Here is a 16,445-nt window from a genome sequence, read left to right as displayed (position 1 = left end):
TAAAGGGGTGTGCTACTGCGGATAGGGACACCATGCTGAAGCCAGCCTTGGCACACAGGGCTCCTAGCGTGTGCTTTGGCACTTCAGGCTTCACATACTAATAGTAAAGCTAAGGTTGGAGAGTCCTTTGATTCATTTGAAAATGGCTGCAGGAATCAGTGTTGAGGATCCCACTCCTCTGATCAGCATGGTGCCATGGGTTCCAACCCAGGACCAGATACTGAACTACCTCCACGTAGTTCCACAATATTCCATCAGCACAAGAGGCCATATCATCATGACCCTTCCCCCACAGCTCCCAGCACTTCTGTCCCTGTGTTCTCCAGTCCCACCATGAGCTTTTGACCTGGAGGAACTGAACAAATCTGTGGTGGCCGCAGGACAGCAGGGCATGTGGGACTGATCTGTGGGCTGGGTGGTAGACGTAATGGGAAGCTGTCAGAAAGCATGGCTTGTACAGTTGGGAAGGACTGGAGGGAGCCCCATGCACCTGCTTGGGTGCAGAGACTCCATCCCCACCTCCTGGGACAGTTAGGTGCCCTTGAACCACCTAGTCACCAGGCTGAGCCCTCAACCACCATGTTGCAGATTAGGAGCAGGGAGCCATTCCTGCTCTCGTGGGACCTGAGGGCCTTAAGCCCAAAACCCACGATAGGGTGTTCCACCAGAGGCTGTACTGTCTCTTGGCCTGTTGGGGCCACCAGTAACTTAGAGCCTCGACACAGGGTGCCTTTCTTTGGGCAGGCTGTGTGGAAGGAAGGTCCTGTGGGGAATAGTGTCACCAGGGCAGGACTGGGTCCTATTTGAAGGATGCAGACCTGTCCAAGGAAAGCAGGTCTCACAGTGGAGGGAATCGGGGACAGAGAACAGAGATGGGAGTCCTCTCATTGGTGGGGCAGCAGGGTGACGGTATTCCAGAGTTGTCTATCCCCAGTTCAGTGGGCTCTATGGGATGCAGCCTCGGGGAGGCCTCATCTTATTGGAAGCCCATGCCACACCTTCATCCCACCCACAGATGGTGGGGTCACTGTCCTGGAGGAAACTTACAAACCCCGGGTCCTCTGGGATGGCACAGGTCACTACAGTCAGCTCAGGAGAACCCAGAGCTGTGTGCAGTGTGACCCACATGAGAGGAGGCTGCCCTGGTACAGCCCAGTGATTGACAGGAAGGGCGGTCCCTGTGGGTGAGGGCAACCAAGGCCCCAACTCTAGCCGTGGGCGCTGTCCAGCCCGAGGAGACTCTGTGTGCCAGGTGCACCCACTGGGCTCTGCAGAACTGCTGAAGGGTCTGATGGGTGACCCCACAGGCTCAGAAGCAGGTGAGTCCCATGGCTTCAGCAGCGGGCACTGTGGGTTCACGGAGCGAGAGGTCAGAGGCTGAGAAGTTCCTACCATAGCTTTATTGAAGGAAACCGAGTTCCTGGCTGCTTGCTGGCCCTCAGCTTGGGGAGGCTGAGCAACCCGAGACTGGCAGCAGCCTAGACCCTGGCCCGACACTAAAAGGCAGGAACCAAAACCTCCCTCCAGTGCCCAACAAAGCTTGTAGCTCCTTGGTGTCCTTGGTGCCAAGCAGGGCCTGTTCCTATGGTGAGGAGGCAGGAAGGTAACGATGAGGCCACCTCCCAAGTGGGACTCCGACCTTCAGTTTTCAGTGTGGGGTTTATCACCAGGAAGCGCAGGGGCAAATGAGTCCAAGGCCCACAGTGGGCTCCCTGCACTGAGACCCGGCAGCTGGAAAAGGCCCTGGGAAGAAGATGGAGGCTTGCCGCCTGCTGGCTTGGCCTCCACCAAGTCCAGGCAAGGCTGACGGAAGTCTGCAGGTGGCCATGCGAGGCAGTCTGCAACCGGAACTTGGCCAGGACATCTGGAAAAGACAGAAGGGAAGCCATTAGCAGCCTGACTAGGGAATGGGGCCGGCACCCCATCACCCTGTACTGCACCACCTGCGCTAGACACGCTCAGGCTCTGGTTCGTCATCTTCCTCATCTTCATCTTCGTCGTCCTCGGTGCAGGCCTTGTCCAGCGGTACGTCCCCGTCACGGGCCAGCTCCTCCACGTGGGCCAGCATGTCGGCCATCAGCGCCTCCTCCAGGCGTTTGCGTACCTGCTGCACCAGCTCCTCCTGCTTCCTGGGAACACACACTCTGACAGGGCACACAGACTGGGAACCTGCCACTACCAACCCTTCTAGAAACTCCACACAGCTTCCCCATCAGGTCAGGCCACGGCTGGTCTAACATTTTCAGCTTCTCACATCCAAGCTATGTGGAAGCCACAGGCTACAGTCAGCTGCAGGCCCACGTCCACACAGTCCTGCTCTTGTCCCTGTCTGTCCTGACCCACCCTGGTGTGAGGCAGGAAACCCAGGCCAGCTCTTCAAGGTCCAGGGTCTCTTGTCCTGCAGTCCTGTCCTAGGACCCTTCCTGAGGGTTGTACTCAGGCCCAGCCCCACCCCACCCCGCCCAGCTTGTCAGTTTCTTGATTCTCCCAGGCCTGTAGTAGTCACGGTTACTGAGCCAAGATTAAACCTCACTGTCTTACCCCGTTCCACCTGACCCCAGCCATTCTAGCACATTCCTGAGAACCCAGGAAGCTACTGGTCTGCCCTGCATCCCCGCCATGACTAACTGTGAAAATGGGGTGTGTGTGTGTGTGAGGGCCACCAGTTACCTGATGTCGTCATCAGTCACCATGAAAGCTTTGCACAGTGGCTGCGCAGTGTTCAGCCACACACCAGGATTCTTCTCCACGGCTGCAGAGAGCTGGCCTGTGATGGGCAGAGTGCTGGTGTGCAGGGCACTGGCGATGGCAGACAGCAGCGTTTCATCTGTGCATCCTGGGCCCACCCCTGCGGAAGGACAGTGTGGGCAGGATCACCTCACAGGCTAGCCTCTGTGAGAAGACAAGAAGGCAATCCAGAGCCCCACCAAAGCCTGGTATGGTGGCACAAGCCTGTATCCCCAGGCAAAGGCTTCTGAGCCTGAGGCATGCCAGGGTCTAGAGGGATGGCTAGCACTCAGTGCTTACTATTATTCCAGAGGGCCTGGAGTACTTCCCAGCACCCACATCAGGGCTCACAACACACTAACTCTAGTGCAGGCTATCCGATGCCTTCAGGCCTCCGTTATTACGTGCACGCATGTGGTACAAATAAACCCGCATAGGTGCGCGCTCACAACAAAATCTTTAAAACAAAACAAAACAAAAAACCTCACCAGGGCACCCACCCATTTCATCAACGTCCAGAGGGCAGCAGCTACCCGCCCCAGCTCACCCTGCAGGCCCTTGGGCAGGTCCATGGTTCGGACAAGCTCCTCGGCGATGTCGAAGGCGCTCAAGCCACTCAGTTTCTTCTCCCAGAACAGCTTTAAGGGAGAGAGGCAAGGTTACGGGAAGCAGAGGTAGGCGGAGCCCTGCCTGTGACCCCACCCATCCAGAATAGCCTTCAGGGGCCCCAGGGATGTTTACAAACAGGCCTGAAAAACACAGGGAGGAGCCTTGGCTTTTGTTATGCTTTTTTTTTTTTTTTTTTTTTAAAGGAGGCTTTCTGGCCTGACCTAAAATCTACAGACTCTCAAGCGTTGGGCTAAGGGTGTGGGCCACCAGGCTTACCCCGTCGTTCTCTCTAAAGAGTAAATACAATGATCTAGAAGCCGGGGTTGCAGCTCTGGGGCAGGGCGCTTGCCTATCTAGCTCAGGCATTGGCTCCCTCCACCCCTAAAGGAGGAGCTTTAGTACGAAAACTCGAGGTTTCGTACAAGGGTGAGCCTCACCTGCCTCGGCTGGTCCACCGCCTTCTGTGGGTCGCTCTTCACCTTGTTGCTGGGGTGGTTGGTGATCTTTGTCACCGGTTGCTTGAAGATGGATGCAGTCTGCCGTACAGGCAGTGCGGTGTTCAGGTCAGGCTTGCCCTGGGGGGAGAAGACTCTGCAGCGGGCCGCTCCGACCAGGGTCCATGGAGGGTTGGAGGGGGCAGGGAGGCGTTTAGCCAGAGCCTGAATGGTGTTAGGTGGGCGATCAGGCGGGGAGATCTCCCACCCACCAAACCAAATACGCGCCATGCTTCTGCCAGTGGAGGTACTGACTCGATGGCGATGGTGGCTAACCCGGAGGGCCCGCCCCCTGCCGTGACGTCACCGCCCTCACCTTGACCTGGTTGGAGGAGTCATAGCGCACGCGCTGGCGGCTCTTATTCATCTTATTCATCAGCATTTTCCCCGTGCGGAAGTCGAAGGTGCTGAGGTCCATAGAGCCGCCCAGGTAACGTGCCAGCTGTGGCTTGCTGCGGAACTTCTTCCCGCTGGGGCTGCGGGAGGGAGGCTGATCAGCCTGAGCAGGACCCACCCTCTACCCACCACCCTTGGGAGGGAGTGTTCACCATGTTTCAGGGTTTCAAGAGGTCTTGAGGAAAGTAAGCAGTAAGAACAGCCCTAAGAAGTCGGGCCTTGGGCTAATTAATACAAGTGATAAAGCCCAAAGGGGCCTATGAGGGATTGGAGCTGCCTAGGCCAGAAACCAGTTCTTGCTCCCCAGAAATCTCCAATACAGGGTTGTACTTATTTATTTATTTTGGGGACAGGTCTCATGTAGCCCAGGCTGGTCTCAAAACTCGCTATATAGCCAAGAATTGCTGATCCTGCTGCTTCCAGCTCCTGAGTGGCCATCACCTGTTGCTGAAGGTAGGACTCACGACCTCAGGACTGCTAGGCAGCTTTTTTGATTGGTTTTAAGACAGGGTCTTATGTACTTCAGACTAGCCTTGAACTTGCTGCCTTCAACTCCCAAGTGTGGGGATGGCACGTGTGTACCGGCATGTTCTCTTGAGCTCATGCACACAGGACAGGGATAGGTCTGACAACCCCTAACTGCCCCAGCTAAGTTCTATGTCTTCTGGAAATTGGATCGCACCCAGCCCCGTGCTGAACACTCACAGAGTCAGAAGGTGGGGGCAGCCCGTGTAGTCCCAGATGCATAGCTCACCACACGCTGGAGCATTACTCAGCCACCAAAAGGAGCAAAGCTTTGACATATTACAACATGGAGGAGCCCTGAGGACATCATACTTAGGCATTAAAGAAAACACCATGTGGGGACCCCATGGATAGGAACGTTCCAGAACAAGTAGATTTGTTAGGGCTGGAAATGTTCTGGGATTGGTCTTACAGTTGCATAATCTTTGTTATCAGTAAAGTCAGAAATGGTGACAGGCTGGTTGTGGTGCAGTGGTGAGCACGCACTAGTGCACTAGTGTGTGAGCGCTGCTCTGGGTCCAACCAGTCTCAGCCCCGCAGGCGCAGGGAGCCTCTGGTAGGATGTGCCTGGTACTCGGGCAGTTGTTACACTTCTCTGGCAATCACTGTAACTCTTTATAGCTCAGACAGTGTTGTCTGCTGGGAACCTCCCGCACGTGACTGCCCTGCTCAGACAGACAATGCCCCGGTATACTCAGGATCCTAGAGCCCTCAGAATCCTCTGCCAGGAGATTCCCCAGTGTGAAGAAATCGCAGCAACAGCTGGCCTGCGGCTTGGAAAGTCACAAGTCTGCAAATCCCAGCATGAGGCATCCTAGCCCATACTGCCTGGAATCCCAAAACCACTGGGCTAGCTAGCACTGAGCCCACAGGATGTCCCAAGCTTCAGATCCAAGCTTGTGGACCCTAGCCTGGCACAGGACTTTGATTGGCAGCTGTTTCAGGGGTGGGAGGGAGCACAGGGTAGTGTAAGGCGATGGCTTTCCCAGACTGTAGCTCAGGTTGACTGGACTCCTGATCCTCCTGACTACACTCATTTTAAAATGATAAATGTCCCAAAATCATATTTGATGGTGATCCCACCTGTCTGAGCACGCTAAAAGCCTACTGCCTCTTAATGAATTTGGCATACAGGTTGAAACATATCAACAAACCTGTGTTAATCTAGAAAACAACAAAACCAGGCAGGGTGGCCCATGCCTCTCGTTTGAGAATGAGGAAGGAGGGGCCCCAAGTTCCAGGCCAGTCTGAGCTACACAGCAAGATCCCGTCTCAAAAATACAAAAAACCTCAAGTCAGACGGCTGTAGCGGGACCTCCCATGTGGGTACGCCCTGGTTAACTGTTGCTTTCTGAGCGTGGCTCTGCAGATCTCAACACAGAAGTCTACTGACAGCTTACCGAGGGAAGATGTACTGAACCCACAGACCGGGCAGCTCCAGCTTGCCCTCAGCAGGCAGTGTGGACCTGCAGTAACACCAGGGCAGGCTCCAGGCCTAAGAGTTCACATGGTGTCTGGCTATGTGTGAGGTACCTGACAGAGTCGTGAAAGTGGCGATGTTCGCACCAATGAGTTGGATGACATTTGTAACTATCCTGGGGCAATGGAGGACGAGACTAGGAGGGTAACTACAGCCTGGGGACAAGGTGGCTCTGGACCAACTCCCAAAAGGAGGGCCACAGGCCCCAACAGGCACCAGTTATGTTTCTCACCACTCTGTGCTTTAGACAGAGGTGGTTACAGCTCAGCTTTCTAGCGGCAGGGCCGGCTGCAGGCTGAGCAGAATCTTTTTTTTTAAAATATTTATTTATTATGGATACAATATTCTGTCTGTGTGTATGCCTGCTGGCCAGAAGAGGGTACCAGACCTCATTACAGATGGTTGTGAGCCACCATGTGGTTGCTGGAAATTGAACTCAGGACCTTTGGAAGAGCAGGCAATGCTCTTAACCTCTGAGCCATTTCTCCAGCCCCGCTGAGCAGAATCTTGAGTGCGCCAGGAAGAAGGTAGGAGATTTGAGATCATGGCTTAAGGACTCCAGAAGACAGAACCCGCCCCCCCCCACCCACCCGGGGGTTAACAAGATTTAGAAAGCTCCAACAAGGCTGGGGAAGTCAGGGAGAAGGGGGCGGAGCCACATGCACACGTGACCTGGAGACACCGTTTGCTGAGCCTCCTCAGACCTTTGTGAACCAAGGGCCGCCTTCATTTCAACCCAAAGGGAACCTGAGTTGGTTCTGGCTCCAACTTTTTCTATTACCTAAACCTGAGCCCGTACAAGAGCAGGGGGCCAGCCGAGTCTCTGCACAAAGCACCCATGCAATCCTGACTGAAATGGGGGAAGGGGCTAGTTGCATTCCCGAGGCCCAGGGTTCTATGCCCACTACCGCAAAAAAAGAAAAAAAAAAAGAAAAGCCGAGGGAATACAACAGGTGCAGGCTGCCCGGCTGCAACTGGGACAACTGTCATTGCCCTCCCTGAGGGTTGCAAGGCAGCCTGGTTTCCGTAGACTTCTACCTAGACACTGCATCAAAAACAAAACAAAACAAAAAAGTCTTGGACACAAAAGCAACAAAGACTAAATGTTCACAGTACTCAGAAGACGCTATGGCAGATGTCACTTCTGGGGGTACGAGTAAGAGACAGGGCTTTAGAAGAACCACAAAAATGGCAGTTAGAAAGAAAACAAAGCAAAAAGGCAAAAATACATAGCTGAGGGAAATCAGGCCACCTGGAGCAGTTCGCCCTGCTCCCCGGAACCCCGCTATGGTCCCCGCGAATTCCCCTCGAGGGTCAAAGGGTCAGCCCAGCCCCCTCCCACCCCTGCTTCCCAGCGGCGTCTGGCCAAGGCCGGGCGCCCCTAGCCCGGCGTGCACGGTCCCCGACTCCGCAGAGGACAAAAGCTCGCGCGCAGTTACGGGCGGCGCGCACGCGTACTGGGCCAGCGAAAGCCCCGCGTGGCGCTCACGCGCTGAGTGACAGCAGCGCGGAGAGGCCTTCACGAGCGTAGGGCAGGCGCTGGGTCGGGCGCACGCGCACTGAGCGGCGAGCCCAGGCTGGCGCGTGCGCACTGGCCACATCTAGCACGTAGGACGCACTCTCGCACGCACGTCGCCTGGCCCAGACCGCGGCCCGCAGAAGGGGCGCCCGGGCCGCCGCAGAGGCCGCTGGGAGGCGCCCGTTGGGGCCCTGCGCGGCCGGCGCGCTCATTCACCTATAGTAAAAGACATCCCTGTGGCCGGCCGACAGCCCCGACCTCCTGGGCACTTCTTCCCTTTCCCAGCCCTGCGGGAGCGCCGGGCACTCCCACCTCTTCCGCTCCATCGCGCCCCGGCTCTCCGCCCGCCTCCGGGCCCGCCGTCGCCGATGCCGCCGCCGCTGCAAGTCGCGACCCCCAGGCTCGTCGCCGCCTCGGTTCCCTCCGCCGCCGCTCGCCGCGGCTGTTCCGACCCGCGGGCCTCCGCCCTCCGCCCCCAGCCGGGCGCGCGCCGGCTTTGCCACCCGCTCGGCCCCCTCCCCGCGCTTCCCAGCCCCCGTTAGGGGGGCCGCTCCGCCCACCCGCCCGCGCGTGGGGCGCGTCTGCGCAGCCGCAGCCTCGGCCCCGCCCCGCCCTGGCGCATTGGAAGGACACGCCCCGCGGCGGCGAGACCAATCGGCGGGGGCAGCCAATCAGCGTGACGGAGGCGGGCCGCGACCGCGCTTGCGCTCTGAACGCCTTAAGCGTCCTGCACCTGGTCCCTACCACGCTGCAACCATTTCCGCTAGGCAGGCTGTCCTGGGGTCGCGCTCGCCTGCACCTGCGCAGTGTGCAGAACCTCCCATCTCTGCCCATTGTGGCTGAGACCTGGTACAACTCCTGCCCCAGCCTCTACACTGTTTGGTTGACAGGCGAGCACCACCACACCCGCCTCCAAAAACTGTTTTTTAAGTTTATTCTTGCCGGGCGGTGCTGGCGAACACCTTTTAATCCCAGCCCTTGTGAAGCAGAGTCAGGCCGATCTGTGCGAGTCTGAGGCTAGCCTGGCCTACATAGTGAGTTCCAGGACAGATAGAGAGACCCTGTCTCAAAAAATAATTGTACTTTGCCTGTCCAGAACCATCTGATTTTTCCAGGCGAGTCTCTTGACCTGCAGCTCACCGTTTGCCTAGACTGGCTGGCCAGGGAGGTTCCCTGCTGTGCTTTCTGTGGATGCTGACAACGTTCTCATCTTTGCGTGGCAAGCAGGTTACTGCCCCCTCCATTTTTTTTTAAAAAAACTAATAAGGCCTCTGAAGTAGCGTTTCCAACCATACAGACCTTGGGATGGCAGGTGTGTGCCACCACACTCAGAGCCTTGCACAGGCTAAGGAGCCGCACTGCAGCTTGGTTTGGGACAGGGTCTCACTCCCCCCATCCTACCTCAGCCTTCCAAGCATGGAAGACACAGCTTGATCACCCCTAAAGTCAAAGGTCCCTCAAGCTGGCTTTAACTCCAGTTCCCCTGCTTCAGCAGCCTGCATAGCCCGGATGCCAGGCCTGCATTACCAGGCCTAGGTGGGTTGTTTTTATTAAAGATTTATGTGTATGAGTATTTTGCCTACATGTTTGTCTGTGCATGTGTGTGTCTGGTGCTCAGAGGTCAAAGGGGGCAGGGGGCTGCTGAGCCTGGAGCCACCATGAAGTGCTGGGAATAGGAGCTCTTTACCACGGAGCCACCTCCACCCGCCTTTTTTGAGACCAGGTCTCAAGTAGCACAGGCTGGCCTCTCCATGATGCCCAGAGCGCTGGCTAGACAGGTGGGCGCCACTGTGCTCAGGACCTTCTGAGACAAAGTCACCGCACAGCCCACGCTATCCGGAAGCCCTCGGCTCAGCTCTGGGTCACCATACAGGAAGCCCTGGGGGCCATTCTCCGCCCCACAAATGCAGGCCTGGCGGTCACACCTGTCATTCCGGCACTTGGAAAGTGGAGGTAGTCAGGTAAGTTTAAGGTCAGCCTTGGGTACATATTGAGTTTGGGGCCAGCCTAGGCTACCTAAGACCCTGTCTCAAAAACAAGCTAAACCTGAAGGAAGAAGCCCTGCTATGCTGGGCATGGTGGCTGCAGGGGCCCTGAACACTAATTTAAAAGCCATTAAAATGGAGAGTGACTTGGGCAGCCCCGGAGAACAAACTGTGCTTTTCTGTTCTAGAAGCTACTTAAGTGTGGTAGGATTTCTGCTTGCCAGTGAAGATGCTCCCAGATCTCTAAATGTTGGGTGCTGAAAGGACCCTTGAGGACGAGGGGGAACCAGGCGGAGGGCATGAGAAGACTGAGCATCGGAGGTATGAGAACAAGGTTTAATGTACACTCATCAAGGCAGCCCAAGTGTCCATCAGCGCAGAGTTTCCCCGGGTGCTGCGGGACTTCACCGTGTCCAGCTTCCTCAGCATCCTTCACTAGGCTGAGCTGTTCCTGAGACAGCAGGGTGTAATGCCTGGGGAAGGGGGTGACATCAGGTGAGCTGAGCATACAGGGAGCCAGCCCAGGGGCCCAGAGCTCTGTGAATGACCCCAACAGTGTCACTGAGCTGTAAGATGAGGAAGGACTAGGGATGTAATCAGTAGGTAAGGCATCTGCCATAGAAGGATGTGGACCTGACAGGCCAGAAAACCCAGAAGACTGTGTAGCCAATCTGAGGGAAGTACAGAGGACAGAGGACAGGCATAGGTTCAGTTCCCAGCACCACACAACAGCTCATAACCACCAGGGACGCCAGGCCGGGGGCTCTGGTGTCCTCTTCTGGTCTCTGTGGACACGCAGGCATACACACAAACCTTGTACAAAATGAAGTAGTTAGAGCAGGTGCCGGGACAGGCTCCAAACCGTTTCAGGGGAAAAACAGTTTGAAAAAGTAGAGGGGTAGGGAGATGGCCCAGTGAGAAGAGCCTGCCGTGCGTGCAAGAATGAGGAACTGAGTTCGAGTCTCTGGTACCTCATGAAAGCCAGGCACTGCTGAGCACGCCCGTAGCCCAGCATTGGGAGAGAGGTGGCACCAGACAACCTGGCCAAAGTGGCGGGCTCAGGTTCCGTGGGAGACCTTTATTCAGGCAGTAAAGTGGCGACAGATGAAGTTACCCATCTCGACTCCTGGCCTTCATACCAGTGCGCGCACATGTAAATGCACACGCACACACAGATGGTCTACACATGTAAATGCACACGCACACACAGATGGTCTACACATGTAAATGCACACGCACACACAGATGGTCTACACATGTAAATGCACACGCACACACAGATGGTCTACACATGTAAATGCACACGCACACACAGATGGTCTACACATGTAAATGCACACGCACACACAGATGGTCTACACAGGACTGGCTTGTGGGCATCAAACTTTCCACATAAGCACAACAGCCAGCTTGCCGTGGCTCGATGAAGACAGTGTTGCATACCCTCAGCCTATCCCAAGAGGACTGCGGTGTGGGAAGGTCTAAGGGATCCCCTCTCTACCTCCTGGCCACCCCAGAACCCCCAACCAACAGCAATCAGGCCCAACACTCAGACTCACCAGGGAGATCCTGAGAGTGACGGAGTTTTCTTAATCATTCTTCTTAAACTTGCCGTTGATGTAAGGCACCCAGTCCAGGATCAAACGCCAGTCTGTGGCCCACACCAGCCCCACGGCACCCACGGCACCCCACATGCTGGCAGTGGGGATCCTGGAGGGACAGAGGCAGTTAGACGCTCGCTGCTGGTGACTCAGACTTTGAGAACCCTTCTCCCATGACACCCCACGCTGCTGTCAGTCAAGCACTTTCCCAGTGCTCGACTACAGGGCATTTGGGAGGCTGAGGCAGGAAGGCTGCTTTGAGTTCAAAACCAGCCTAACAGGCTGGGCCTGGAGTCGTACTTTGAGAACCCTTCTCCCATGACACCCCACGCTGCTGTCAGTCAAGCACTTTCCCAGTGCTCGACTACAGGGCATTTGGGAGGCTGAGGCAGGAAGGCTGCTTTGAGTTCAAAACCAGCCTAACAGGCTGGGCCTGGAGTCGTACACCTTTAATCCCAGCACTCCGAGGCAGAGGCAGGTGGATCTCTGAGTTCAAGGACGCCCTGGTCTTCTAGGGCAGGCTCCAAAACTCTAAAAGTCATAGCTATACAGAGAAACCATAAAAACAAAACAAACAAAACTAATTAAAAAGAAATTGGGTTCCAAGCACTAGACGGCTATGGAACCCTTGCTGGGTCGGGTGGATATTTGGGGCCGGTTCATCACATCAGGTTCATCAGAAGACCCTTCTGTACTGGACAACAGACCCGGGCTGCTGGGAGTCCAGTTCACACACAGGTCCAGTTGCTTATGCCCAATGGGACCACGTGGAGTTTGGAGATCACCTATGAAGCTGAACTGTGCAGATCACCAAGACACACTGTTAAAACCTCCCCTCCCCTGTCCCCTAAGACACCTAGGTCTCACCTCCAAGCTTCACATACAAACAGTACCTCCTGTTAAGTTGGGAGCATAGCCCCCAGCCCCCAGGCCTGAGAGCTGTATTGGTCTGGACTCCAAATCCCAGCACGCAAGGTCCTGACCCTGAGTATTTATCCCACCGACTATGTGAGCTCCCAGAGGAGAAACACATGTTCTCTTTCCCTTCCTCCTGGTGGTCGCAGCCTCCCAGTTCCCCCTCGGGGCCACCTGAGAGGGCTGGACTCCCATTAAACCTGGATATTTCTAAATCTGGCTTGTTTTGATTTGGCTTGATTGGGAATTTGTATCGGCAGAGAGCTCACGTTAGGAAAAATTCCTAACATCTGCCTGTAGCAGTCACAAAATCTGTGCTGCATTCCACTGAAGTCACCAATACTATACAGTCAGATGTGGTGTAGCTGTAGGCATTAGCACACCAATTATCTATCTGTCATCTATCTATCTAATCCCTGGCCTGGAGTACACGTGTATCTGAGGACAGCCATGAATTCCTGGTTCTCCTGCCTGCGGAGCCCCAGTGCTGGGAGGACAGGCCTGTGGTACTGGGGTTGGCCCCCGAGACCTCAGAATTGCGTGAGACATTGGAAGGCTGACTTTGAGACTGTAGTATTAACTTGATAACTTTTATAATGCATACACTTTGTTGCTGTGAATAGGATCTTTTGTATCCAAGGTTGGCCTTGAATTCGTCATCCCCCTGCCTCCATCTCCTATGTGTGCAGTATGGGACTGGAACACAGAGCTTCGCGCTTGCTGGACGACTGACCCAACTACTCAGCCTCAGCTGTGGGCCCAACACTCTTGGATGACAGTCGTTTCAGGGGGCTGGGGTGTGAGCTTGACAACAGCACTATGGTCCTGAATCTCACTGCCATAGTTGCAAAATTTAAAAAATTAAAAGCCAAGAGGTGGGGGCTGGGAGGTTCAGTGGTTGGGTGGGCTCACTGCCTTGCAGAAGAACCATGTCTCCAGCTGCAGGCGATCTGAAACTCACGCGTATACATATAAGTGTAAATAAACTAAAATTTAAAAAAGAAAAAAGGGACCGAAAGATGACTCTTCCTCCAGAGGACTCAGGTTCGATTCCCAGCACCCGCACGGTGCTCACAACTATGGCTAGCTCTGGGTCCAGGGATCGATGCCCTTTTCTCGCCAGCGCGGCTACACAGACATGCATGCAAACCGAACACTCAGGGGGTGTTGAGTGGCTGGGAGTTCGAGGCCAACTTGGGTTACAGTAACACTGTTTCAAAAATAAGTAAATAAACGAAAGAAAGAATGAAAGGAGGCCAAAATCAGCAAAAGGCTGCAAGGTGCTAGGTTGAAAATCGAGTCCCGAGCCGTCGGAGCGAAGGGTACTAACCCGTACCGCACAGGGGTCCCCAGGTCGGGCTGGGGAAACTGAGGCTCGAAGCAACTCAGGCGGACCTCAGATCCTCCACCTGCATTGTGTCCTGGAGTCTTCAGCTGCCCCAGCTCAGTTTCCCTCCACATCCCCAGGGAACACGGGTGGGATGGCGGGCAACCTCCTCACCAGTTCTTGGCCAATTCCCGGTAGCGTGGGCCCAGAAACTTGCTCAGCATCGCTGCAGGGTCTCAGCACTCAGGGTCACCCTGTTCCTGCTGTCCTGGAGCGCTGCGCATGTGCGGACCTAACTCTTCCGGCGGCGGCGCAAGTCGGTTCAGAGACATTGATATCTACTTCCGGGGAGGGCTTCAGACACCGGCAGATCCCGCCTCTGTGGGCGGGGTGTCTAGCAAACTGCTGGGGATTCCTTGGTTCTGAGCCTGGATGGGTGAGTTCGGGCCGGAGTACTAATTTGATAACTTTAATAATACACACCGGTGGTGGCGCAAGCTTCTAATCCCGGCTCTGGGGAGGCAGAGGCAGGAGGATATCTGTGAGTTCGGAGGCCAGCCATGGCTACATAGAGAAACGTCTCAAAAGACAACACTCTCAAAAATCCCACTCTTTACTATTTTTCAGATGGGGGCCTCCTACATCCAGGGCTGGCCTTGAACTTCTTATCCTCCTGCCTCCACCTCCTAAGTGTTGGGCCTGCGCCACCCGGGCCCGGTACAGGAAGGCAGTGCTGGAGGTGGAACCCAGGGCCTTCTTCCTTAGAAGAGCAGGCTAACCACTGAGCCACAGCCCTGCCCTTCACCAGTTTATACCGAAGGAAACAGGCCACGCAGGTAAGGGACTTGTGCAGAGGCGCCAAGGGGAAAGGCTTAGACTGGCCTGTGCCTTCGAAGACTCTGAGGTAGTACCCTCCACTTGCTCGGGCATTTGTTACAGGCCACCCTGGGTTCCCGTGGTTGGCGCACAGGCAGGCCCTCGTTGGTCACCCTTTCCTCCTAAGTCCCTGTCCTGGCTGACCTCGGTAAGCTCCCTGTCCACACGCCAGACTGGCAGGAAGGTGGGAACACCCTCAGATACACATCCCCCAGGAAGCGTTTTGAGACTGCCCCACCTAGATGGAGGGACACAGAAGCCCATAGGAAGGTCAGTCCCTTGTCCCTTGGGGCCCACTTTTGAAGTTAGCGACTGGCTCGTGGGTGCCTGGCCTGCTCTGGACTCCCTCCTGGATCCCACAGCTCCCATGGCTCTCCCTGGGGGCTGCAGATTGTATTCTGCCACTGTCCCTAGCCCACAGTGCTGGGATCTCAGGGGTGGGCCTCGCTACAGCTATGCTTTAAACTAGGAGGACAGAGACACAGGAGGGAAAGGCTCACCGCGGAGCTGCTCCTGCAGAGGACCCAGGTTTGGGTCCCAGTGCCCAAGTGCCTGCTGACAACCACTCAGAACTCCAGTGCTGTCCGCACACACATGGTGCACCATGCAGTGACAAGCAAAAAAACTATGCACTAAAACTAAACTAAAAACTAAAACAAAAATTAAGTTAGGTAGCCATGCCTTTAATCCGGAGTTGAGTTCAAGGCTACCATTGATTACACAGCAGTCCAAAGACGGTGGGGGGGGGGGGGGGGGGGGGACACGACACACAGGACAGACAGACACTGGGGCTGGTTGTTGGTGGTGCATGCCCTTAATCACAGCAGCAGAGAGTCAGAGGCAGTCGATCTCTTGAGTTCAGACCAGCCTGGTCTACAGAGGGAGTTCCAGGACAGCCTGGGCTGTTATACAGAGGAACCAGGTTCAAAAACAAAAACCCCAAAACTAAACCCAGTAAGGCAGAGGGAGGGGCTCAGTGGTAAGGTGCCTGGCAGGCAGTCATGGGAATTTGACTCTCCTAACACTCAGCGCCTGTGTAAAGTGACAGCCCTGAAAAATGCAGTTCAGGGAGTGCATGCACTAGCCGATTACTCTATCAACTGAGCCACAACCTCAGTCCCTCTTCTGCTATCTTGCAGTTGGGCAACAGTGTGCAGGTCTGTGACCCCTTCTGGGACACAAGGACTCGTGGGTGTTTGGGCTGAAGACAGGTTGATTGCCTGCATACAGCAGAGGGGAACCTGGATGAGCCCTGTCTGTCAGTGACCCAGGCTGTGTTCCCTCCAATCTAGCTGTTCCAGAGGTAGAGTCTGCAGGCCAAAGTGGTGGTAAGGTCTACCATAACAAGGTGTTACCATGGTTCCCAAAGGGACCAAAGTCAGCATGGAGCAGCTGTGAACTGCTATAGGTCCCAACATCCCCCACCCCAGAGGCTAGGCTAGGAAGAAATGACGATGCCGGGGTCTGAAAAATGGGTGAAGATACTTTGAGGGCTGCGACCACTGTACCGAGATAGGGAAGCCAAAGCCTGCACCACCACTGAAGAGCCAGCTGTGGCTGTGTGCATGGCAGCTAAGTACAGGTAGCTTTGTATCTCAACTAACCCGAGTAGCTGGGCCCACCTGTAGAACACTCTCTTGACTGGACCCTAACCTGGCCACACCTTCTGGTGGCAGTCTGCATAAAAGGGCACAGGAGGAATTGTTTGCTCTCTGCCTGCTGCCCTCTCTCGCTGACGGGTTTGTCTACCCTGCGGCTGAGGCACTCCTTCACAGTGAGAGCCCACTCCTTCAGGATTCCAGTGCAGACCGAGGACCAGCAGTTCCCTAGGGTTCCTCCAGGACTCCAGAGCTGGACTGGGACTGCTGAGACACCTGCTTCTGGACCAGGACAACCCAGGCCACAGCCCGCAAGCCACACTAATACTCGATCGATTCTGTCCCTTTAGAGACCCCACAACTCGTCACCCACACACTCAGGGCAGTGAGGAA

General features: G+C 55.5%; 2 protein-coding genes across 5 annotated transcripts; both read right to left on the bottom strand.

Annotated features, from left to right (window-relative positions):
• Positions 1-1,378: 1,378 nt before the first annotated feature.
• Positions 1,379-8,240, bottom strand: Mbd3 (methyl-CpG binding domain protein 3). Of its 4 annotated transcripts, none has more exons than XM_038329305.1 (7): positions 7,967-8,240; positions 4,147-4,306; positions 3,774-3,995; positions 3,275-3,365; positions 2,671-2,848; positions 1,944-2,129; positions 1,379-1,864 (listed from the first exon to the last, which is right to left on the bottom strand). In XM_038329305.1, exons 1-6 carry the CDS (start codon positions 8,074-8,076, stop codon positions 1,949-1,951), a joined length of 942 nt encoding a protein of 313 aa, XP_038185233.1. In that variant the 5' UTR covers positions 8,077-8,240; the 3' UTR covers positions 1,379-1,864; positions 1,944-1,948. The 4 variants fall into 4 exon arrangements, with proteins under 4 accessions (XP_038185233.1, XP_038185245.1, XP_038185218.1 ...); XM_038329317.1 differs by having other exon boundaries at positions 3,774-3,911; positions 8,063-8,234; XM_038329290.1 differs by having other exon boundaries at positions 3,774-3,911; positions 7,967-8,224.
• A 1,819-nt stretch (positions 8,241-10,059) lies between these two features.
• On the bottom strand, positions 10,060-13,817 carry LOC119822943 (cytochrome b-c1 complex subunit 10). Its single transcript, XM_038342620.2, has 3 exons — positions 13,753-13,817; positions 11,295-11,445; positions 10,060-10,208 (listed from the first exon to the last, which is right to left on the bottom strand). The coding sequence occupies exons 1-2, from the start codon at positions 13,800-13,802 to the stop codon at positions 11,325-11,327; spliced, it is 171 nt and encodes a 56-aa protein (XP_038198548.1). The 5' UTR covers positions 13,803-13,817; the 3' UTR covers positions 10,060-10,208; positions 11,295-11,324.
• Between the last annotated feature and the right edge of the window lie 2,628 nt (positions 13,818-16,445).

Source organism: Arvicola amphibius, chromosome 1 (assembly GCF_903992535.2).
Source record: "Arvicola amphibius chromosome 1, mArvAmp1.2, whole genome shotgun sequence".
Taxonomy (NCBI): domain Eukaryota; kingdom Metazoa; phylum Chordata; class Mammalia; order Rodentia; family Cricetidae; genus Arvicola; species Arvicola amphibius.
The sequence above is the reverse complement of the archived record's forward strand: the minus strand, read 5'-3'. Positions and strand labels throughout refer to the sequence as shown.

Bases quoted from the DNA above. Each gene is read 5' to 3' on its own strand.
- Mbd3 (XM_038329305.1), bottom strand. From the start codon at position 8,076: ATGGAGCGGAAGAGGTGGGAGTGCCCGGCGCTCCCGCAGGGCTGGGAA. The intron at 4,307-7,966 runs GTGAATGAGCGC...TCCCTCCCGCAG, and splicing joins AGGGATGTCTTTTACTATAG to CCCCAGCGGGAAGAAGTTCC. The intron at 2,849-3,274 runs GTGAGCTGGGGC...GTCCTTCCGCAG, and splicing joins CCTGCCCAAGGGCCTGCAGG to GGGTGGGCCCAGGATGCACA.
- LOC119822943 (XM_038342620.2), bottom strand. From the start codon at position 13,802: ATGCTGAGCAAGTTTCTGGGCCCACGCTACCGGGAATTGGCCAAGAAC. The intron at 11,446-13,752 runs GTGAGGAGGTTG...CTGTCCCTCCAG, and splicing joins CGGGAATTGGCCAAGAACTG to GATCCCCACTGCCAGCATGT.